The 26169-nt window shown below is 41.7% G+C and overlaps 1 protein-coding gene across 6 annotated transcripts in view; it reads left to right on the forward strand.

Annotated features, from left to right (window-relative positions):
• The window catches only part of LOC121580958 (catenin delta-2), a 117330-nt gene that overhangs the window by 3261 nt on the left and 87900 nt on the right, over positions 1 to 26169 (forward strand). For 5 of the 6 annotated variants that reach the window (XM_041896190.2, XM_041896192.2, XM_041896191.2 and 2 more), the window contains exon 2: positions 11446 to 11579. In XM_041896190.2, the coding sequence (XP_041752124.1) occupies positions 11451 to 11579 (129 nt within the window). In that variant the 5' untranslated portion in view covers positions 11446 to 11450. Of the gene's footprint in view, positions 1 to 11445; positions 11580 to 21659; positions 21851 to 26169 lie in introns of those variants that run through there. The other variant, XM_041896195.2, reaches the window with a different exon arrangement.

The raw sequence follows: 26169 nt of genomic DNA on the forward strand, positions 1-26169 counted from the left end.
TATTGTAAATAAGAATAGAATATGTTTCTGGACACAATAATGTGGATGCTACCATGATTACAGATAATCATGAATGAATTGTGACTAATAATGAGTGAGAAAGTTAGAGGCATAAATATCATATCTCCTCCCCTGTTATTGGTAATGGTAATGGTAATGGTGAGAGGTGTCACGATCGTCGTAGGGAATAGACCAAGGCGCAGCGTGATGAACGAACATGTTTAAACTTTATTATCTTTAGTGATAATAGACAACAATAAACAAAACAAGAAACGACTCGTGAAGTCCACGGTAACAATGACCAACACGGAACAAAAACCCACAAACACAAAGGGAAAACAGACAGTTTAAATATGGCTCCCAATCAGAGACAACCAACGACAGCTGACACTCGTTGCCTCTGATTGGGAGTCACTCTAGCCAACATAGAAATAAACACAACAGAATGAACACACCCTGGCTCAACATATAGAGTCCCAGAGCCAGGATGTGACAAGAGGTTAGCATGTCTTGGGGTTATGATCTTTTGCCTCTGTAACTTTCTCACTCATCATTATTCACGATTCATTCATGATTATCCGTAATCATGGTAGTATCCACATTCATGTAGACATTTTTAGAAACATATTCTATTCTTATTTACAATACAAGTGACTCCAAAATGACACAATACATCATTTACCATTCATTCATATTGGGCACAACATAATCTGAAACACAACCAAAATAAACTTCAAATGCATCCAACAAGTTTAAAGAGTCACAAGCTTGATGTAGTCGTTGCGTGCTAGGAATATGGGACCAAATACTACACTTTTCACTACTTTAATACAAATATAAGTGAATTTGTCCAATTACTTACTACACCTTCAAATGGGGGGACTAGATACATAAAGTGCTTTCATTTCTAAATGATAAAACAGATATGTATGAAAATACCCTCAAGTAAAAAGTGACATTATGTGCTGTTGCCTCATATGAAACATTTGATCTCAAATCTAAAATGCTGGAGTATAGAGACAAATTAAAAGTTTTAGCTTCACTGTCCAAATAAATATGTTGTGTAGTGTAGCTTTTTCTGTTAGCCCACTGAGCATAGCCCTATGCCTCAAAGGCTGCATCTACACAGGCAGCCCAATTCAGATGTTTTTCCCACTAATTGGTCTTTTGACTAATCACATCAGAAATTTTCACATCAGAATTTTTTCAGAGCTGATCTGATTTGTCAGAAGACCAATTAGTGGGAAAAATATCAGAATTGGGCTGACTGTGTAAACACAGCCAAAGCCACACTTTATCGCTTTCCAAATCAATCAATGCCTTTTAATGGTTGCCAAGTTGTTGCCATGATGACTTTTGGCTGTTTGTGTCAGGTGTAGTAGATTTAGCCTAATGAACCGTCTATTATGGAGTGAAACAGACTGTGATTACTACTGCCCTGTATATGAGGTCAGGGCCACCCTTTAGCCACGCTTCCCTTTAGCTCACTGTTGTTTGGCCTTATGTAATGTGCTTTACCATAATGCTGTCCTGAAGTCCCTTGAGTTGTGAAGTGGAAAATTACAACCACGGGTCGACTCAGTTATTTATTACCGATCACCCTTTAAAACACTATTCCTTTTCACTCTGTCCCAGTCTTGTTTCCTCTCCTTATTTAATTATACATTTATCTCAGTTTGGGTTGTTGGAGGAACAGAGTGTGTTAGGGGGAGGGAGGGGAGGTAGGGCTGGGCGTCTCTTTCTCTCCCTCTCTCTCTCTCTCTCTCTCTCTCTCTCTCTCTCTCTCTCTCTCTCTCTCTCTCTCTCTCTCTCTCTCTCTCTCTCTCTCTCTCTCTCTCTCTCTCTCTCTCTCTCTCTCTGTCTCTCTCTCTGTCTCTCTGTCTCTGTCTCTGTCTCTCTGTCTCTGTCTCTCTGTCTCTGTCTCTGTCTCTCTCTCTGTCTCTCTCTCTCTCTGGCTCTCTCTCTGGCTCTGTCTCCCAGTACGAAGTGCAGTCAGGTCTGTGGATATCAAAGATGAGTTCAGCCATTGTTTGGACTTAAAACCTCTCTTTTGATTAGCCTCCCTCTCCAAAGGCAGGCTCTGACACGGACTAATCTTCCCTCTTTATTTTCACCACATATTTCTACACGATAATGAACATTATAGCATTAGAAACCCAGACTATGGTGCTTATAATTAGTGGAATACAGTGGAAGGATTCTTTAAATAGGCAATAGAGAAATTAAGATGTACTTCTATTCTAACATGATATGTTTTTTAATCTCACTAATATTTGTGTTGTTATTGTAGAGAATAATATTTTAAAAAATGAGTGTTGTCAATCCTACAGGGACTTACACATTTCAGTTTTAATCAGCTTTGATCTTTACTAAGATGTTGAAAAGAAAACAGAAAACATTAATCACACTAGGGACATACCAGTGTAAAGTGATGTTTGTGTTTTACATCACTGTTGAGATACATAATGAAGGCTATGTAGAGTAAAGATAAAGTAACTGCTAACTGCAGACCACATATAACTGGTATACTGAGAAATCATATCTTATGCTACTTACCTCAAATATGTAGCAGAGTTGGTTTGCCAAACTATACTCATGTGATAAGTAACCTTGCCTGAGACCTGAAGACTCGTATTAGCTCCCAGACCTAATGCCTTGGCTTTGGCTCAGCTGGCTAATGAGGTCTTGAGTTTGGCAGATATAACTCAGTATCCTATATCTGGCTGGTTTACATGTGCATGAGGATAAGCCAGTCATCTTCTTTTCACATGTCATAATTTCACCAATTCAGTTACCCGTGGATGGGCAGGGACGGATATAGCCTAGCGCTCCAAATGTTCTGGATTTTGAGATTCAAGTCAGGAGAGACATGCTGTGCTCAGTGAACATTTTCACTTGTGATTATAAAATCCTCTGACACATGAAATGTGAGAGACAGCAGTGCTCCTGCGCTCTATTTTTAGATTTATGGACCACACCTACTCCAGGGCATGTTTGTCGTCATTTGACATATTTATTTCATTTGTTAAGTAAAAAAAAAACACCAGGAGAATACCTAACTAACTGCATCTTCCATTAGGCCTACTACCATTAGGACAATAAGAACTAGCTATTGTTATTACATGCGGAGTAGCTGTATAGCTACTTTTTCCTCTGTAGTTGTTTGGAAGGAAGCATTACTTTTTCAGATCTTTCTGATGTGTGATTTCTCTTTCTTTATACTGATCTCCATCCATATTTCATGTCACCACCACTTATTTTGTTGTTCATGAAGAAAATCCAGCATATGGTACATAGAAGCGAGAACAGTACCATAGTGTAGTTTGATACTTTGATGCTACCACAGATAATTATTTAGTTATGTCATCTCTACTGCAGGCCTTCAAAAGTAAATCTGATATATTATGGATGTTCAGTACTGGCAAGCAAAGTGTAAAACACTGCTTTGTTATTGAGTCAGCTTTCTTTCAATTCAATCTGCAGTACTGAAATGTAATGTTTTACCAGTCCAGCTGTAGTATGTTAGCAGCACAACTTCAGGGGGTGTCAATCCTGATGTTCCACTTGGAACAGCCAAGCCATGTAACATCAATAGCTGGGTGACATGGTGGCAGTTACACCAGTTTAGCCTTGGTCTTTACTCTGTGATCACAACCTTTTGAATAATTTGTGTGATGAAGTCACATTCGTTCTTACTCAGTAGATCTAAATGCATAATTCATGATGTTGATTATATTTTTAGATCTTATTTAGATCAACAGTAGCAGATGCGTTCTGAGACAAGGTTAGACCTATTATTATAAAGACTCACTTTTAATAACTGTCCCACTATTCTTTTAAGAAAAATGAGCTGTGTCTTTGGGTCTAGATGTCTTTCAATCTCCACAAATACAGATGTTGCTGTCCTTTTACTTTATGACATCCAGCTCACAAATAGCACATCAACATTGGTTGGCTGTGGTATTGCTTTGATAGAAGGGTGTGTTTTTTACGCTACATGTGAAAGGCAACATTCAAAGGCATCATGTTACACAGTTGTGACAGTGTCATGTCTGTAGCACAGAACCGATCAGCAAAGTGACTTTGGTATTGAGCTGCATATCCATCAATAACAAACAGGGTGGATTTTGAATGTGTCCCTGCTTCAAGGTCAATTCAAGTGCAGTGCATGGATGGAGTGTGCATGTGCGGATGTGGCAATGCTGTGGATGATGCCACAGGGAGGTGAGAAGCTTTGTACTTCCTCCTCTCCTCCCCCACGCTGAGGTCTTCTCCTCTATTCCCATCTGTCATGTCAACAGCTGACCAGCAGGGGTCACCTCTGGCAACATTCTCTCCAACCAATTATGCAGACGGCGCAACCATGTCAATGATCACATTATCTTAACATGCAGATAGATAGGCATGGTGGTGTAATGTCCTCTAATAATGTTCTATAAAAATGACGTTTACGCAAGGGGGTTGATATGGGTTACAATGCATATCCTCTTTTGTAAGACATCCAACATCCAACCAATGTAATGAATGTTGATTGGGTATTCTTCTGTTATCGTGCCGTGGTGTAGATATTGTAAATGTCAGTGGCTGTGTGTGAGGTGGGTTTACTCACTAGGCTAGTAGGGACTCTGCTGCCACCACAGTCACATGTAAAGTCAACATTCACCAAGGAGGCTGATGCCTTGGGATGGTAAAAAAAAACAGGCCATGCAGCTCCTGTAGCTATACTACTGGCTTCACATCCCCAACCTCACATTGGACGATTAACCCCTTGACTGCCTCAATCTCAACATAACCAAGGGTTGGTTTGGTTAATTAATGCATGAACAGTCAGTGGTTGTGCTGGACCTGCTCTCTCTGGTGCAGAGTAGTAGTAGTAGTAGTAGTAGTAGTAGTAGTAGTAGTAGTAGTAGTAGTAGTAATAGTAATAATAGTAGTAGTAGTAGTAGTAGTAGTAGTAGTAGTAGTAGTAGTAGTAGTAGTAGTAGTAGTAGTAGTAGTAGTAGTAGTAGTAGTAGTAGTAGTAGTAGTAGTAGTAGTAGTAATAGTAGTAGTAGTAGTAGGAGCAGTACAGTAGGTCAAATGGTTAAAAGCCTAGCTAACCCTCCAGCATCATCATCACTGGAGAACACAGTATTTACAGGAACTCACATTACATGCATAATAATAATAATAATATGCCATTTAGCAGACAATTTTATCCAAAGCAACTTACAGTCATGCGTGCATACATTTTTGTGTATGGGTGGTCCCGGGGATCGAACCCACTACCTTGGCATTACAAGCACCGTGCTCTACCAGCTGAGCTACAGAGGACCACATGACATCAGGTGCAAACCACCCATGATGCACTAGAGCACACTGTCATAATGGGACTGTCATAGCAGCTTGAATGCCTAACTGATTGAGATGGAGTGAAGTAATTTTTGGGATCATGCAGAATACACTATACATATTGGGCATATTAATGCTACATTCCATAACACTGAATTGCTATTAGATTGTAGTATCTGTGTCTCTAGCTTTTATTGTGTAATTGCTGCTGTGGTCAAAAAGAGACCTTGGTCTCAATGGGACTCCAAACATATCACTCACCATGTCTGTTGCAGAGGGACAATAAATAGCCATGAGAACATTTGTTTTCATCAGTCAGTGCTGAAAACATGTTGGCTCACCATTTAAAAAAGAAGATGGAGAACAAGCTTGAGAAGGAGAAATACCAGAGTTTTTGGCGCAGGTACAGCCAACTAGCGCTAGCTAATGCTACCTAGCAAAAAAAGTATTATACTTGGTGTAAAAATATCTATATAATATTGTAAAAAATATATCGCGATATGTAACTGTATTGATCCCTCCCCATCACTACCTGTTGCAGGAGAACTGAACATTTAAAACTTGTAGCTTATTTGAGGTTTAGAAAGGCTTCTGAAGTTTGTCAATTCCACTCAGACTTGATTTTTCCTTGCGAAAAAATGATCAACCCCTACAATTTTTTTAATGAATTATAATCCACATAATGATTCACATTTCCTGTTGCTGCAGGATTATGTTCTTCCATTAGCAAACTGGTTTAAATTAAGATCCTACATCTGTATGTATGTGTTGTTACATTTAAATGGAGGTGTTTGTTGAATTAATTTAGCCTGTCAATAAAACAGAGCAGACACTGGCATTCTATTGAGGGAAAACAAAATGCACTCCAACCTAATCAGCACAGAGTTTGTAAGAGAAAATTTTAATAATGCACTGGGGCTTGTTTTATCACAGCAAGCCCCACATAATTACACTTTATCATTTGTGTCACGCTCAGCCATCCTTTGAGAACATTATTCCAGGAGCTCTTTAATTGCCTCAGCTTGTGCTCAGGGCCGGCTCCAGGCATAAGCAACATTAGCGGTCATCTAGGGCCCCCGCCGCTACGGGGCACCCGACCCAGAAACATGTTGTTTTTATTGTTGTTTTTGAGGAACTCAGTCGGGGTCTCAACTTACTATTGATAGTTAGAATAGTAGAATACACAAGGTGCAAGTTCGACATTTTGTTGTGCATCAGCAGTCACTGACAGTCACTCAATTAGCCATGTCAGCTAACAATTTTTTGATTGGTAAGTTAGTCTAGCCAGTTATCTAAACCCTGACCTCCAGGGGGCCTCCATTGATTTTGTTAGTCACTGTCACACAGATATCATTAACATTGCATAAGTCATGACAAAATATGTAGAATTGCAGGAAATTAGCTTTAAAACTGAAAAAATAAATAATCTCCACCCCATGGCAAAATGGGTAAAATTGCAGGAAATCAGCTTTAAAACTGCAAAAATATCTCTCTGCCCCATGGAATAATGTGTAGAATTGCATGAAATTTGTTATTAAATTGCAAAACTTTCTCTCCGCCCCATGGCAAAATGTGTAGAACTGCAGAAAACTTGCTTTAAAACTTAAACATTTTCTCTAAGCCCCATTGCAAAATGTGTAGAATTGCAGGAAATTAACTTTAAAACTTTCAATCAAATCTCACTTAGGGCCCCCGAAATGCTAGAGCCGGCCCTGCTTGTGCTGATGTCTTTTCTGGGTTGTTGACATTTGGGCATTGGAGGCCTATCATGTTAGTAAGTTTGCCTAAATCTTTATAAACCTAACCTATCAACATGTAGACCTCGGAACTATTGCGACAGCTTGTTATAATGGAACTCCCTCATACAAAAATGTGTATAGCGTATTTTCATCAGAGGTTAATATTTTACGTAAGAAGACAAATTACAAAGTATGGTCATAAAAAGGACTTATACCTGGTCCGTCACAGGAACATGATACTAAGGTCAGTGGATTTCATTAGTATCCTGGTCATCAGTCGTGAATTTGTATTTCTCTGTCCCCTATAGTGCTAATCGAGAGACAGTATGCTTCAAGTTCTCATTTCACACCGCAACAACCCTACATCAATTATATATTCATATTTCCTGCCAATTAATTAGTGTCAGAGGACATCACTAGACAGCAGGCCATACTCTCCATCCGAAGTGGATACTTACAGACAATCCATTGCAATAAACCATCCCCCTTTTTGTTTATTCGAATACTCAGATCCAAACGGTCTAACAAAATGTGCTGAGGTGAGTCTTTGGTTAGCGGAAAAACACATTTGCGTTAACTCTGGAGGGAACAGTCTGTGTCTTAATGGAATGTAATTGGACTGCAATTCTCACTGTTGACAGTTGTCCCAGACCAGAGATTGTGATAAAAAAGTTTAGTGGGTTGTTGAGTGTGCCATGCCTAGCAATTTTTTTTTTTGCCAGAATATTATAATTTTTTGTTCCTTCTTCGTCTGAACAGACTTAAGGCGTATAGGAAAAGGCTCTCGACCAACTTCCTGAGAAATATAGCGGCTCCCAATGTCATTACTGCTAGCCAGGGCCAGTTTAACTCCATCGACCCAAATACTTTAGAAATGCTGCTTTCCTGCTTCCTGCCTGCATTTCTTAAGGTGATCACAGATCTCATATTGTTTGTTGTGTAAGTGAATCAATATCGTGGAAAACCTTGTCTTGTGCTCAGCTACCACCCAGTTCTGTCAAGTCAGTGATTGAGTGTAGAAAGGATTTGTAGGCTGACAGCTAGGCCCTACAGACTGGTGTACTGCAGTAGAGATGTCAAATGTACTGTCTCTCCAGTTTATCACTGGGGTGGAGCCCCATGGTCACTACTTACCATAGAATTAGAATTGATGTTACCGTGGCCATCTCTGCATGTCCAACAGTGGTTTCATAAATGCGTTAGAATATAAAAGCTGTGAAGGTTAGAACATTAAAATTCAGAGGTAGAATAATGGTTTTTGAAGAGAAGGCCTTCTTACCTGCTGTCTACCTGTAGACACTGGTGTGTCTAAATCTGCAGATGGCTTCGACGCCATCATAATGGCATGATACTGCCCGGAGAGCTTTAATCAATAGCCTCAAATGGCTTCCCTCTCAGATATTTTTGCCAACCTGATAATATTACACACTATTGCACCCAAAGGTCTTTATCACAACATTACATAATATGGAATTGCTATTCTGCAAGAATTGTATCTTCTCAAATGTCATGCAGGGTGAGTTTGACGATTTCAGAGGTCTTTATTTTTCAAGGCGTTATGGGATTATAAAAAAGAATGCCGCATTTTGCACTCTGCACCTGAAGAATGATAACCTGTCAGTGGTTTCTGCATTCCCCAGCATCTCCCGCCTGCAGCCTCTGCAGTTACTGACTATACTGTAAGATTCTATCAGGCAATTGCCTTCCTCTCTCATCGAGGGCATGCATCATACATATTGTGCTGGGCAAAAAAGCAGAAAGCCACTACCAATTCTCTCTGGCACTTTTTGCTAGTTTATTCCTTGGCTATTACCATGAATAATGCATATTTGTTGTGGTTAAATGCCCACAGTGTATTCCTATAGTTGCCCAAGCCATCCTCAACTAACATTCAGAAAACAAAATGTGAATCAATATTGTGTGCCTGGTGTAAGGTTAAGCAGTCCATTACTGTACAGACATTATTTTTTACTTAGATGGGTCTCCTTTGACATCTTGACAGGAGCCTTTTGATGTTAATGAACTTGTGATAGACTCTTAATGTCGGAAGTCTGTATTTAAAATATTAAGTGAAGGGAAAGTGTCTAGACAGATCCACGGATGACTACCAATGCAAAATAAATGGTGCACTAAGTTTTAATGAGACAACAGGGGACACTTCATCAAATACACTCCATAAACATACATTCCTTTGTGGTCACGTACAGAGTTGCTTAAGTTTGGATTTTACGGTCGGAAGCAGTGGGAATGGGAATTAATCTTTGTTCGCTTTGTATTAACGGAGATACATTGTCAATTGTACGTCGTCTGGCTAAGACTGATATCTTTTGAACTTACAATCAATACTGCTTTACCTTGTGCAGAAAGAAGTCTGCGAACAGTAAAATAAATGGAATGAGTCAGACAAGAGTTTTGTGATGACTATACATTCTATACAATATGCCGATGTCTTTTTCAAAGTTTGTCTTGGACTGTGATAAGAGGGTAAAGCGATTATGTTTACTCTTTATGTTTATTTACGGATTGTATCAGAGGCAGATGGATATCTTAAGATTACTTCAACATCAAAATATAGGCCTAATTCATCCGTACCCTCACTTCCTGTCTCTATGGACTGGCACAGATGTTGCTGGACTGCTACTGGTAAAGCTGATTTGTACTGGTCAATACTAAGGACTGGTCACAGGTTGGAAGTTTGACCTAGAAATGGCTGCAGCATCCTAATTTAAAGGCTTTCAATGCTTAGAGGGGGTATTAGTGATGGGAGAAAAAATCGATACAGTTACATATCAGGATATTATTTTTGCCAATATATCATATCATATTGCCAATATCGCAATATTATTTTTGCGCTAGTTGGCTGTACCTGCACCAAAACTCCATCTTGTTCTCCATTTTCTTTTTAAATAGGGAGCCAATTTGTTTTCAGCACTTTTATTTCCATGACTGATCAAAACTCGTTTCCTCATGGCTCTCTCTTGTCCCTCTACAGCAGACATATGGTGAGCAATATGTTTGGACCATGGAATCGCATATAAAATCACAGTATCGAATTGCAATATGTATTGAATCATGACAACTGCAATACATATCGTATTGGCACGTAAGTATTAGGATAATATCGTATTGTGAAGTCCCAGGCAATTCCCAGCCCTGGGGGGTATGTTGACATATTGACTTACAGTATAATCCATTTTCATGTTTCCTTACAACCCATTCTGTCTGCACAGATGGTCAAATAGAGTGTCTGGTGGGGACATATAATTTATTTTGTTTTCACTATTTATGACAAATAAGTCAATTTGGATAATCCTACTTTAATTCTAAAAGCCCTTGCTAGGAATATCCTAGAATTTATCATGCTAGTATTTCACTGAGGCAGAGCTCCATGCTAATAAAATATGTGGATGATATTAGGTGTGGTGACCCTGGAGGGAGGAAACAGTGGCAAGAGAAGACATTCTGTCAGATAAGCGGCCAGTGTTTAGAACTCACAGACTGGAAGAGAGATGAGGAAGCACTGAACTAGGTCAAGAGAGAGAGGGAGAGAGGGAGAGGGAGAGAGAGAGAGCGGAGAGAGAGAGAGGAACACTAAAATGGATGACAAGGGAATGATTCTGGTCAGCCATGTTAGCAGTGTCCAGCAGGGCTTGTTGCTTGGCAGCATCCCAGAATAGTCTAGCTCTTGTCTGCTCCCAGGCTGCGGTCGACTTTCCCTTTCCCTTACCTTCAACATGACTGGGTGATCTAGTGACTGCCACACATGGATGGGAAGGATAAATTCTGACAAGCTTTCATCAGCTTTTAGAAGCTGCCATCTGTGTTATTGTCATGGCCCTTATTTGATCTCTCATTACATTAGGATTATCTAGAGATGTAGGTCCTTTCGCCTTCGGTGACGGTAGTCATTGTTACACACACACACACACACACACACACACACACACACACACACACACACACACACACACACACACACACACACACTAGAATCATTAATACATGCTCTCGCCCAGATTATTACTTGGCAGATTATGATATATGACTGATATAGTTTACAAGTGTTAGCTATATCCACAATCTTATTAAATCAGATTAATATATTTGTATCCAGATTTTCTACCTTGCAAAGAACCCTCGAATACAGAAAGTTCTCATTATCCTAGGGTTAGGAATTGTGAGAGGTATAAGTGAAACTACAGTATACAGTAATATATTTTGTTGTGATTTGTGACAAACCAACATGAGAAATGTCAATGGATTCAAACAGTTTCATGAAAGTTAAGCGATGAATAACTGAACAATTTCTGCATTTTCTCCAACAGTGGATGTTGTCCCCCCTTCTAATGCTGACTGTTAATCCTTTCCCTTTCAGGAGTTATGCCAGTTCCAGACGCAGCCTCTGACTCTGAGAACTTCACCATGCTGAGCCCAGTACTAAACGCCTCTAATGGAGATGGCTCCGAGACGGAGACCACTTCAGCCATACTGGCCTCTGTCAAGGAACAGGTAAGGCCTCCCATGTTAATTCTGTGTGTGCAGTACATGGGTGACTTTCAGAGTGAGCGCAAGGCCCTCCATGCAAAACATACCATCATGTGATCAGCGTTTTTGCTCTTGCTTGATCTTAGGTATCAGGTGATTGAAAGCAATACATTGTGAAAACTTGAATGAAATTTGAATGCACAATTTTGTGGGACTGTATCAAAAGTGGACAAATGAAGAATATGTGAAGAAATTTGTTTTCACATTATATGTCCCTTTAACTGATGGAAACCTAATATGAAGTATGTTATTGGTTCAGCTATATTGCCACCACCAGCTTCTTTATTACGTTTCTCATCATAAGATCCTGTTCAGTGCCTGAAATCCATCCTATTTAGCTGTACTGTGTTGCTCTCTGATGATAAAGTAAACGGGTCAGTGTTCTGCAGGGGTGCAGTGAGGTATAGAGACACAAGTAATTGGTGCCATTTGTATTCTGTGTGTGTCTGGTGCAGAGGACAGACTAACATCCACTCTGATTAGCAGGTGACGCTATAAGGAGACTCTATAGAGACTTTGTTTAGACCTGTTTAATCTTATGCCTTTCGTTTGAAATGTAGCTATCTCTCACAACAATATCTCTGTAATAATATAGTAACTAAGTCATTGTTATTGAGTAAAATGTGCAAAACTAGGTTCAGTTTCATAAGAGATTGTGCTCAATAGAATATAATTGTCTTGCAGTTACATTATGGAAGTATCCAACTGATATTCCTCACCAGCAGTAAGATATAGCCTATTTGTTTAGCTTACAGCAGGCAGCCATTTTAGAGTAGAACCCAGAGGATATGTGTAGATGGGAATGAGCCATGACAATTCCCTGCGTCATGACAGTGGTTACGCTGACACTCCTCCTGCTTTTAAGCAAAAGTGAGAAAAGCTGTGGAATGGTCAAGTGGGCCACCGCCACACATCGCACAGACCCATGGGGCTGCTCTGGGACATACTAATGGCCCTATCAGGAGGGTAAAAAATAAAAGCCTAAAGGCCTGCATACAGAGAGAAGCGCAAGTGTGTGTGTGTATGTGTTTGTGTGTGTATGTGTGCATGTCTCTGTGTGTGTGTCCGTGTGTGTGCATGCGTGTGTGTGCAGATCTCCACAAGCTTGCATTTATTTAAGCCGGTGCACCTCAGTCACAGCTCTTAGTTGTTTTTTTTGGTTGACAGCATTGGGATAGTTGTGTGAATACAAATAAAAGGCAGACGTTTTCATTGTTTATGCTATTCAATGGTGGGCACAATTAGGATTTATCTACATCCTGTGCATTGTGGAGCAGTGAGAGGAGGGAGGTCAAGCGTGAGCAACCACTGGTTAAGCATTATGACTGGGTCAACACTAGGAAAAGCTCTATGACCTTTAGGAATATATGCATTTTCATGTCTTCTTACATTCATTTTCCAAGTTTCATGTTTGATATTAGACGTCGTCGTTTTTTAAGTTTTTATTTTACATTTATTGAAAGCAGTAACTCCCCTCAATTTACTCTGAACATTTCAATATTACACTTTTTATACATCACAGAGCACTGAATTATAACAAAACCGTTTGACGTAAAGAAAAGTGTATTAATTCTGTAAATTATGAAATTATGAAAAACATTAATAACATTCCACCCATGAGGCCACTAGCGGATGATTTGGTCATTTGACTGCAGGAACATTTGGTAATTTTGTCAATTCCTGAAAAGTTTCTGTTTTGGAGATAAGAGGTTTTCATCAGACAGCGACGATATGTTTGTTTATCTTACAATATACTGTACGTCCAATTGTGTAATAGTGAAAGGCAGTGTTCTTATTGGCAGACTAAATAGCCTTGGTTTCTCAAATGACTGCCTCGCCTGGTTCACCAACTACTTCTCAGATAGAGTTCAATGTGTCAAATCGGAGGGCCTGTTGTCTGGACCTATGCCAGTTTCTATGGGGGTGCCACAGGGTTCAATTCTTGGGCCGACTCTTTTCTCTGTGTATATCAATGACGTCGCTCTTGCTGCTGGTGACTCTCAGATACACCTCTACGCAGACGACACCATTTTGTATACATCTGGCCCTTCATTGGACACTGTGTTAACAAACCTCCAAACGAGCTTCAATGCCATACAACACTCCTTCCGTAGCCTCCAACTGCTCTTAAACACTAGTAAAACTAAATGCATGCTCTTCAACCGAACGCTGCTTGCACCCGCCCACCCGACTAGAATCACTACTCTCGACGGGTCTGACCTAGAGTATGTGGACAACTACAAATATCTAGGTGTCTGGTTAGACTATAAACTCTCCTTCCAGACTCACATTAAGAATCTCCAATCCAAAGTTAAATCTAGAATCGGTTTCCTATTTCGCAACAAAGCCTCCTTCACTCATGCTGCCAAACATGCCCTCGTAAAACTGACTATCCTACCGATCCTTGACTTCGGCGATGTCATTTACAAAATAGCCTCCAACACTCTACTCAGCAAATTGGATGTAGTCTATCACAGTGCCATCCGTTTTGTCTCCAAAGCCCCATATACTACCCACCACTGTGACCTGTACGCTCTTGTTGGCTGGTCCTCACTACATATTCGTCGCCAAACCCACTGGCTCCAGGCCATCTATAAATCACTGCTAGGCAAATCCCCGCCTTATCTTAGCTCATTGGTCACCATAGCAACACCCACCCGTAGTCTGCGCTCCAGCAGGTATATCTCACTGGTCATCCCCAAAGCCAACACCTCCTTTGGCCGCCATTCCTTCCAGTTCTCTGCTGCCAATGACTGGAACAAATTGCAAAAATCTCTGAAGCTGGAGACACTTATCTCCCTCACTAACTTTAAGCATCAGTTGTCAGAGCACCTTACCGATCACTGCACCTGTACACAGCCCATCTGAAATTAGCCCGCCCAACTACCTCATCCCTATATTGTTATTTATTTTGCTCATTTGTACCCCAGTATCTCTATTTGCACATCATCTCTTGCACATCTATCATTCCAGTGTTAATACTAATTGTAATTATTTTGCACTATAGCCTATTTATTGCCTTACCTCCATAACTTGCTACATTTGCACACACTGTATATATATTTATTTCTGTTGTATTTTTGACTTTGTTTTGTTTTACCCCATATGTAACTCTGTGTTGTTGTTTTTATCGCACTGCTTTGCTTTATCTTGGCCAGGTCGCAGTTGTAAATGAGAACTTGTTCTCAACTGGTTTACCTGGTTAAATAAAGGTGAAATAAAAAAATAAAAAAAGTGTTAATGACCTATTATGGTCAATAGTTTATGACCCCACCACTAGATGTCAAACAGCATCAGTCAGCAAAAGGTTTAAAGTGTGACGTGTGATGATACAGTCTGTGTATTTAGCCCTACAATGGATTTACAAGGACAGGTACCACTATATTTTTCAGTAATAGGGTCGGTTGGCTTTGGACAACAGTAAGGTGGCTTGGGGAGTGTGTTGGTGTTAATGGCATTGGGTTGACTTGACTTTTTTTGGGAGGTGACCTGACTTTAACCTGTAGCCTGGGGATTATTCTAGTACTGTATGGTGTGATGTTGTTTTTGGCCCCCAATGATATTTAGATTAACGTCCCACCATGCTTGTTTATGATTGGGACTCATTTGGATCTGCCAGTGACCATGGTTTGAAGTAGTGATGTACAAGCCAACGTGTGATGCCTCATTTTGTCCTCTCACAATGGAGCCTCTAAAATCAGGAAGAAAATCAGCAGCAGGCCACAGGGAGAGCAAATGAAACCAGCCAGAGCCATTAGACGTATAGTAGCCTATACGTGAGGGCAAGATGGGAATGCAAATCAGTGTCATCTTATTCAGAGTGCTGGCATATCAAACATCTAGCAATCATTTGTACAGCAATATGAGGAATGCATTTAGCTTGAATATTCAGACGTTATTTGATTTGGGGAGAGAGAGAGAATGCTAATCTGCTCTTTTAATCATGGTCACCTCTTAAGACTTAATGGATGTTCAAACAAATGCAGTGAAGTCATTTCAGCAGCCTTTGGTCATTAAATAATGAATGGGAATTATTAAGTCTTGTGAAATAGTCACTCTAATTTGTAACATTCTAGAATGTGGGCTGCTTTGAGGTTAGAGGAGAGGAGACTATTATAATGAAGAACGTATTAAAATAAAGTTATAGAGACTGAATTGTGTCTGCCAGGAAGAGTCAGATTCATTCAGTTCATTTAAAAACCTGTTGTTGATATATATTGTCACTATATCATCTATAAATGTTTCTTGATCAATTCCCCTCCCCCAACTTTGTCCATATCATAATTCTGTGCATAATAGCATTTAGCGTAATTCCTTGGCCATCAACTAGGCCACAGCTTATAAATAAAAGCAGTTATAATAACCCAATTTTACTTTCTGAGACGTTGTATTCAGGGTATTACAGTACTTCTCTTTTAACATGTACCGGTCATGTCGAACAAAAGGTTCAATATGGAGACTCATAACTTGACTGTGACTGAATGTTGAGCCCAGATAGTAAAGATCAATATGAGGTTCATGGATGACTGGGTCGTTATTGTTAGTGATTGATGGCTAGCTAATCAGACCTACAGTGACTTAACTCAACAAAATGTATGTCAGATACTGCGTGTACAGGGTTTATAATTTCATATTACTGTATTATAAGAAGGGATTTTAAAACGGATCAAATATGTATTCAGTAAGAGTGTTTTTTTGGGAATAAGACAGGGATATGGAGTGCTCACATATTTCCATTTCCTTTGTTTCAGACTGCAAAGGGTTTAAGACAGTATTTTTTGTCAGTTGACTCGAGGGGGAAGAATGGTGAAAATTGAACTTGTGTGAATGTCTTGGCTCTGCACCTGGCTTGAGGCTTGAATGAGTAAATCAGACAACCATGGCAGAGAGGTAGAAGGGCAGTTTGAGTGGCGTAGAGGCGTACAGTTGCTCTAGCAAATCAGAATGAAGCATTAGACAGATCAATCTGAAATCCAGCACTGCATTACTCAGCTGACGAGTGGGTATACAGTCAGCAGTAGTGAAATGTTGTCTCAACAGGAGTATTTAAGCCAAGGATTTTAAAGCCCATATGTTTCTAAATCCTAATTCCTGCCTCTACTCAAGTTCAGCTAATACAATTATCCTTTTAATAGGCTACCTTGTTTCACGATATTTCATATTTTGAGTTTGTTCAATGTTATTTGGTAGGACACCCTCGCTTCACACGAGTGTGGTATAGTTTGTGTAGGCCTAGGTGTTTTGCACTCTGAATAGATGAACTCAGTACTTCCAGAATCACCTTCTCCAGCCAACCTATCCTGCACTAGGCTAATTATGTTACAGGGTGTTCCTTGTCTTTGGTTTTGTACTCATTAAGTTAACCTCTGGCTTTTTAGAAATCGGATAAAACCCCCCAAAAGAACTTGTGAGGCATGCCCAGGATGACATTTTGTAATCAAATTGTCTCTGAAAAAGTTAAAATGTCAGTCTTGGTACCACAGGGCACAATTAGGCATTTATACTCGAGGACCACACAGCTAGGACCACACAGTTTCCTGAAGCTGCAGAATCCCATCTTCTGTCCCCTAGTCATTTATTCTACCAACTAATAGGTTTAATGGTGTTTTCAGGGGTGTACTGTTTGCAAGCTATTGGGCATACATCTCCCTCTCACTCTCCCTCTCCCTCTCCCTCTCCCTCTCCCTCTCCCTCTCCCTCTCCCTCTCCCTCTCCCTCTCCCTCTCCCTCTCCTTCTCCTTCTCCTTCTCCTTCTCCTTCTCCTTCTCCTTCTCCTTCTCCTTTTCCTTCTCCCTCCTTCTCCTTCTCCTTCTCCTTCTCCTTCTCCTTCTCCTTCTCCTTCTCCTTCTCCTTCTCCTTCTCCTTCTCCTTCTCCTTCTCCTTCTCCTTCTCCTTCTCCTTCTCCTTCTCCTTCTCCTTCTCCTTCTCCTTCTCCTTCTCCTTCTCTCTCTTGTCCTTGGTAATGCTGGAAGTATATATGATTGCAATTGACATGCAATTATCAGGCAAGCTTTTAATTGAACAGTCTGCCCATTTAAACTAGTTAATTGTAGTATTTAGAGGGTATTTCTTCAGTTCTACCACACACACACACATTTGAAAATCTGGGTATTCTACACTGTTCCACAGTATGTATACAGAAATGTCCTGCTAACCAATTTAGCCATGTCTTAAAGTTCCAGAATACTTTCTATTTCAGTATCTGATTAAAGGGATAGTCCAAATTACAAAATGACGTATTGGTTTCCTTACCCTGCAAGCAGTATATGGATAAGGTATGGCAGCAATACATGCTTTGGTTTAGTTTCCCTGGCACTGTTTCCAAATGCTAATGTTTTAGGATTTGTGGCACAGATCCCATTCGTCATGGGACCGATATTATCATATTTCGCTCATCATGTTCAAATAATCTATAATTGACTTTGTTGAGATTCACAATCAATGATTTGGACATGATGCAGGAAAAATGCTAATATTGGTCCCATGACTTGAATGGGATTAGTGCCACAAATGCTAAAATATTAGCATTTGGATACAGTGACATGGAAGCTAAACCAAAGCATGGATTTCTGTCATACCTTGTCCATAGACTGCTTATAGGGTAAGGAAATCAATATGTAATTTGGTAATTTGGGTGAACTATCCCTTTAAGCTTGGCTATTCAAATTCTGAACATGGTTTAGAATTGGTATACTGACCCAATGACAATTTAAATAAAGACATTCGTTTGGGAGGAGATACAGTGCCTTGCAAAAGTATTCATCCTTCTTGGCGTTTTTCCTATTTTGTTGCATTAAAACCTGTAATTTAAATGGATTTTTATTTCGATTTCATGTAATGGACATACACAAAATAGTCCAAATTGGTGAAGTGAAATGAAAAAAATAACTTGTTTCAAAAATTATAAAAAATAAATAATGGAAAAGTGGTGCGTGCATATTGTCACGCTCTGGCTCCGGGACTCTGTAATTTGAGCCAGGGTGTGTTCATTCGTTGGGTGTATTTCTATGTTTGTATTTCTGTTGGGTTTATTTCTATGTTTGGTCAATGACTCCCAATCGGAGGTAACGAGTGTCAGCTGTCGGCTCGTTATCTCTGATTGGGAGCCATATTTAATCTGTATGTTTTCCTGTGGGTGTTGTGGGTTTTTGTTCCGTTTCGGTATGTTTAACCGTTGGACTTCACGAGTCGTGTTTTGGTTTGTTCGTTAATTAAAATAAAGTCATGTTTGTATCACACGCTGCGCCTTGGTCCGCTTCCTGTAACGACGATCGTGACACATATGTATTCACCCCCATTACTATGAAGCCCCTAAATAAGATCTGGTGCAACCAATTACCTTCAGAAGTCACATAATTAGTTAAATAAAGTCCACCTGTGTGCAATCTAAGTGTCACATGATCTGTCACATGATCTCAGTATATATTCACCTGTTCTGAAAGGCCCCAGAGTCTGCAACACCACTAAGCAAGGGGTACCACCAAGCAAGCGGCACTGTGAAGACCAAGGAGCTCTCCAAACAGGTCAGGGACAAAGTTGTGGAGAAGTACAGATCAGGGTTGGGTTATTTAAAAAAATCTGAAACTTTGAACATCCACGGCGCACCCTTAAATCCATTATTAAAAAATGGAAAGAATATGGCACCCCAACAAACCTGCCAAGAGAGGGCCGCCCACCAAAACCCACGGACCAGGCAAGGAGGGCATTAATCAGAGAGGCAACAAAGAGACCAAAGATAACCCTGAAGGAGCTGCAAAGCTCCACAGAGGAGATCGGAGTATCTGTCCATAGAACCACTTTAAGCCTTACACTCCACAGAGCTGGGCTTTACAGAAGAGTGGCCAGAAAAAAGCCATTGCTTAAAGAAAAAAATAAGCAAACACGTTTGGTGTTCGCCAAAAGCCATGTGGGAGACTCCCCAAACATATGGAAGAAGGTACTCTGGTCAGATGAGACTAAAATTGAGCTTTTCCACCATCAAGGAAAACGCTTTGTCTGGCGCAAACCCAACACCTCTCATCACCATGAGAACACCATCCCCACAGTGAAGCATGGTGGTGGCAGCATCATGTTGTGGGGATGTTTTTCATCGGCAGGGTCTGGGAAACTGGTCAGAGTTGAAGGAAAGATGGATGGCGCTAAATACAGGGAAATTCTTGAGGGAAACCTGTTTCAGTCTTCCAGAGATTTGAGACTGGGACGGAGGTTCACCTTCCAGCAGGACAATGGCCCTAAGCATACTGCTAAAACAACACGAGTGGTTTAAGGGGAAACATTTAAATGTCTTGGAATGGCCTAGTCAAAGCCCAGACCTCAATCCAATTGAGAATCTGTGGTATGCCTTAAAGATTGCTGTACACCAGCGGAACCCATCCAACTTGAAGGAGCTGGAGCAGTTTTGCCTTGAAGAATGGGCAAAAATCCCAGTGGCTGGATGTGCCAAGCTTATAGAGACATACCCCAAGAGACTTGCAGCGGTAATTGCTGCAAAAGGTGTCTCTACAAAGTATTGATTTTTTTTTTTTTTTTGGGGGGGGTGAATAGTTATGCACGCTCAAGTGTTCTGTTTTTTTGTATTATTTCTTGTTTGTTTCACCCAAAAATTATTTTGCATCTTCAAGTGGTAGGCATGTTGTGTAAATCAAATGATACAAACCCCCCAAAAATCGATTTTAATTCCAGGTTGTAAGGCAACAAAATAGGAAAAATGCCAAGGGGGGTGAATACTTTCGCAAACCACTGTAGCTTTGCATATGAGAAGCTTTGTTAAGTTATTCACTCTATTCTCTCTCAGCTGCCCAGAGCTCTATCAGTTTTCATTTGAACAAAATTACTTTTCATTTAATACATTTTTTTAGTCATTTAGCAGATGCTCTTATCAAGAGCAACATACAGTTAGTGAGTGCATACATTTTTTTTTAATTTTTTTTTTTTTCTTCATACTGGCCCCCTGTGGGAATCGAACCCACAACCCTGGCGTTGCAAATGCCATGCTCTACCAACTGAGCTACATCCCTGCCGTCCATTCCCTCCCCTACCCTGGACGACGCTGGGCCAATTGTGCGCCGCCCCATGGGTTTCCCGGTCGCAGCCGGCTACGACAGAGCCTGGATTCGAACCAGGATCTCTAGTGGCACAGCTAGCACTGTGATGCAGTGCCTTAGACTAATTTCTCAATCATGTACCCAAATGTATTTTTTCTTAGGCTAAACAAAACCTATTTTAACACTGGTTGGAGACAGTTGCAAGGTAAGTTGATATACTATAGGGTCTTTGAATTTGGAAGAAGTATACATTTACTGAGTCATGTATTCATGTATAGACTAGCAACCACATCATATTATGACTGTCTTTTTTTGATTCCTCTGAAATACTTTCTTCACAACAATGCGTTATACAGATTAGAAATAAACAGTGTTTATGGTGGTGAGTGACAGGAAGCAAATAGTGACATTGTCATCCCAAGCCTCTGTGGCCCTCTCTTCTCTCCCATGGCAGATCCTTGTGTGTCTTTTTTACCGAGCTATATTTAAACTGTGGCTGGCTATGACATGCTGCTGTATTGTGTGCTACCTTCTCAGCAAGACAGCCCAGCCCAAAGGGTGGCACTGAGGCAGAACAGTCACTGTCTCTCCCTGGAGAGCACAATTCAGAGCTATGGCCAGAAGAGAGGAGAGGGGAGGAGAGGAGAGGGAGAGGAGATGGAGAAGGAGAAGGAGAAGGAGAGGAGACATTTCTGCTGCCTCAACCCCACAACACTTCCATGTACATTCACAATCCTGCAAGTCTTTGGAGCTTTCCAATTAGCACCCCCCCTCTGTCCCCCCTCCCTCCCCATCCCTCCGTTCACCCAGCTCCTCCCCACCTCCGCCCCGCTACCCTCTCTCTGCTTTTTCAGCGGGGGGCGCAGATGGTGTTGAGGAGAGGAGCAGTCAAAAGAGTGATTGGAGAGCGGCAGGATTTGGCAGGCAGACTGGTGGGAGGGTCCTTTTGTGATGCAATGTTGCATAAATAATGCCAAAGGGGTTCTAAATTCTCTGTTGCCATGGAGACCTTTGTGCCTGGCTGAACTCCTATTCTTCACTGCTTGGAGGCAGTCACTACTGGGCTTGCTGTTTTCTCTAACGGAGTTTTCTTGATAAGGACAGATGAACTTCTAGACATGTTGTGGATGGAGAAAAAAGTGGGATATTATGTGTGGTTGGTGCTTTCTCTGAAGTATGGTCCATGTGAAGGTATGGCTTTGTTAACTTTCATTCCAATAGTATTTTGGCAGTAACAGGTGTTTGGTTGTTATGCTACATTTGGAGGGAATAGTAAAGGTCAGTGATTTTGTTGTTTGCAACTCATTTTGCTCATTTTGCTCCCAGATAAACTAAAACAAGGTCTTAAACTTTGCTGTTCCGTTTGAACTTTTTGTTACTCTATCCAAATATATAGCCTACTGCATCTTATCAGCACAATGTTTAGTTGTTTATAAAGTTATGCAAAATATGCATATTGGAAGATAACTAGGCCAGACAATAGCAACAGTTTACAGTTGCTTGCATGTACAAAGTTATGTAAATGCAACTATTATACCAAGAGAAGTACATTTGAATGCACGTCTACTGACACTTCTAGCTCTTTGATGCTATAGCTCAGAGGCTGTTTAACAAGAGTTGTATGGATCTTTCTTCATCGAGTTCAATGGGATATTTCTGTGGACCTCGATTTTCTGGGCTATTGCCCAAAATAGCAGGTGATACATTTTGTAGCAGACTTTAGATTAACTGCTCTGGGGAGAGTGTTTGACCTTGTGGGCAGTGGACTAATTTCAGCATTGTCACAAAAGAAGTGGACAGTTTGTATTGACTGGAGTTGCCTGAGACTAAGGGCGTTTTCACATTTGAAATTCAGTACCCTGGTTCGGTTTCCTGGAGCATTTGTGTGAATTCTACAGAATACGTTTTGCTTTCGCAAGACCTGAAAATAACTGTTTCAGGGTGCAATTAGCAAGACACACATTCTACATGATGTTAGCGAGCTAGCTTGTTTACAATGGGCAAAAAAGTTTCACGCGACTCACGCTGCTGCGTCACAAAAACTGGTACTCTGGTCCTGGATCTTGGACCCACTACTCACGCAGGTCCAGGATTTGTTTCAGCCAGGGTTCATTTGCGTTTCACACATGCTTTATAGCGCGGATCAGGGTACCAAACGCTCCAGAATCCTGATCATAAGGGGAAATGTGAAAGCGCCCTAAATGAGACTGGCTGCTCAGATGTAAGGTTGGGCGGTATCTAGGTGTTCATACCGTCATACCGTTTCTGTACAAATACCAGGGTATATGGTATTACCATAAGTGCACACAAGGGGCGCTATTTATAAATGTTTTACCCACAAAACAATTTAGACAACAGGGATCTTGATCTAGGAATTGATTGAATGTCTCTGCTGTGACCAAGAAGCTTGATCATGACATCTAGCCACTTAGCTAGCAAGTTAGCAAACCAAATGCATAGCTGTAGCCTGGGCTGAATATAATTTATTTGACCCATCTTAGATTTCTTATAGTTATACTTAACTTATAGTTAAGTGGCGTAGTACACTGCGGGGGGTGCTGATTTGTGGTTTTGTTTGGCAACTGTAGTTTGGTCCCATGTGGCTCATGGTCCCGTGTGGCTCAGTTGGTAGAGCATGGTGCTTGCAACGCCAGGGTTCTGGGTTCGGTTTCTAAGGGTGACCAGTACGAAAATGTATGCACTCACTACTGAAAGTCGCTCTAGATAAGAGTGTCTGCTAAATGACTAAAATGTAAATGTAGTTTCTTAATTAATTGTTACTTAAAATGTGCATGAGTAGGACTTTGGTGTAGGCCTAAATCTTCCATTGACATCAACACAAGTTACTACACTCTTAGAAAAAAAGGGTTCCAAAAGGTTTCTGCGGCTGTCCCCATAGGAGAACCCTTTTTTGTTCTAGGTAGAACTATTTTGGGTTCCAGGTAGAACCCTCAGTGGAAAGGGTTCTACATGGAACCCAAAAGGGTTCTACTTGGAACCAAAAAGGGTTCTACCTGGAACCAAAAGTTGTTCTTCAAAGGGTCCTCCTATGGGGACAGCTGAAGAACCCTTTTTGGTTCTAGATAGCACCTTTTTTCTAAGAGTGTTGTTTTCATCTCCAAATGTGAGTGGGGTCTGAAATTATTGACAGCCTTGATAAAGATGAGCAAAAATGACCATTGATCATTCAAATACTAAGCTATATTTTATGCTCCAAAAAATGTGGAAATTATATTATTTTAATATCATTGCTCAGGGAAAGATATTTTGTTTAAGAAGTAATACCCCTGTTTTCACTACCTTTCAATACCTCACCTTGCGAGGATAACGTCAGGAGACTGAGAAGGCCATTGCAAATGTAAACGTCTGGAGTTTGCTAAACAGCATTGGCACTTGGATTGGAACCGGTGCTTTGGTCAGATGACATGAAACACCAGTGGTGGGTTTGGCATCAAAATGAGAATGCATAAGCAGAAAATAACTCCATACCTACTGTAAAATATGGTGGTGAATCTTTGATGTTATGGGGCTGTTTTGCTTCCACTGGTCCTGGGGTCTGGGTCAACGCCATCATGAACTTTACTCAGTACCAGGACATTTTAGCCAAAAACCTGGTTGCCACTGCCAGGAGGCTGAAACTTGGTTGCAAGTGGATCTTCCAGCAAGACAATAACCCCAAGCACACATCAAAATCCACAAAATCAACATTTAGCAATGGCCATCTCAGTCTCTGGACTCGAAACCCATTGAAAACCTGTAGTTTGAATTGAATAGGGCAGTCCATAAGCGCAGACGAAGGATATTGAGGATCTGGAAGGATTCTGTATGGAGGAATGGTCTAAGATCCCTCCCAATGTGTTCTCCAACTCATAAAACATTTTAGAAAAAGGCTCAATGACTTTATCCTCACAAGGTAAGGTATTGAAAGGTATTGAAAACATGGGTGTCAATCATTTTGACCGCTCCCTTTTGGAGAAAAAAATTATATTACTTGTTAAACAAAATCTCTTTATCTGAGCAATTGTATTAGTATAAAATAATATAATTTCCATATTTTTTTAAGCATTATTGTCACGCCCTGGCTCTGGGGACTCTAATATGTTGAGCCAGGGTGTGTATAGTCTATGTGTGTTCTAGGTTTCACTTTCTTGTTTTGTAGATCTATGTTGGCCAGGGTGGCTCCCAATCAGAGACGGCTGTAGCTCGTTGTCTCTGATTGGGAGTCATACTTAGGTAGCCGTTTGGCACTCCTTCATTGTGGTTTCTTGTTCTTATTTGGTTTGTGTATTACCATTGACTGTCACGTCATCGTTTTGTTGTTTTGATCGTGTGATCATTATCTAAATAAATATGTTCGCCTTCAACGCTGCGCCTTGGTCCTCATCTCTGTTCGACGAACGTGACAGAAGAAACCACCACAACTGGACCAAGCAGCGAGTCGAGGAGCCATCGCCAGGGAAATCCCTAGCAGATCTCCGTGGCAGCCTCGACTGGGTCAAGCCGAGTGGAGAGCAGAGAGAGTGGACTTGGGAACAATGGAGGAAGAGCTTCGACTGGGTCAAGCCAATTGAGGAGCTGAATAGCGGGAGTTGGAGGCAGAAGAGCGAGAGTTGGGCGAGAACTATAGAGGCCTGGCCCACGGGGAGGAGAGACCCCCAGAAAATTTTTAGGAGGGGGGCTCACGACGTCGGGGCAGCAGGAGGCCGCGATAGAGCGGTCCAGCGGGTTGGCAGAGGAGGCCGCCAGGTTACGGGAGTCACTGGTCACCAGGGGGAAGGAGGATGTAGAGGCACGGCGAGAGGTACTGGCGTGTGTTGCCAGTCCGGTCCGGCCTGTTCCTGATCCCCACGTAGGGCCAGTGGTGTGTGTTCCCAGTATACCGGCCTGTTCCTGCCACTCGCATCAAGTCTACGGTGCGCGTCGCCAGCTCGGCCCGGCCTGTTCCTGCTCCCCGCACCAAGTCTGTGGTGCGCGTCGCCAGCCCAGTCCGGCCCATTCCTGCTCCCCGCACCAAGTCAGTGGTGCGTTTCGTCAGCCCTGTCCGGCCCGTTCCTGCTCCCCGCACCAAGTCAGTGGTGCGCTTCGTCAGCCCGGCTCGGCCCGTTCCTGCTCCCCGCACCAAGTCAGTGGTGCGCCTCGTCAGCCCGGCTCGGCCCGTTCCTGCTCCCCGCACCAAGTCAGTGGTGCGCCCGTCAGCCCGGCTCGGCCCGTTCCTGCTCCCCGCACCAAGTCAGTGGTGCGCTCGACAGCCCGGCTCAGCCCGCTCCTGCTCCCCACACCAAGCCAGTGGTGTGCGTCGTCAGTCCGGCACGGCCCGTGCCTGTTCCACCGGTGGCTGGTCCGGCACCGGTCAGATGCTTCACGCCGGAGCTAGAGCAATCCGCTCCACCAGTGTGCAGTCCAGCTCCGGCCAGCGGGGCCAGACCGGACCAGGGGTACTTTGGGGGGTTGGAGAGGGAGCGGGGATCAGGCCCGAGCCGGATCCGCCGCCTAAGCGGAGTGCCCACCCG

Source organism: Coregonus clupeaformis, chromosome 14, assembly GCF_020615455.1.
Source record: "Coregonus clupeaformis isolate EN_2021a chromosome 14, ASM2061545v1, whole genome shotgun sequence".
NCBI lineage: Eukaryota > Metazoa > Chordata > Actinopteri > Salmoniformes > Salmonidae > Coregonus > Coregonus clupeaformis.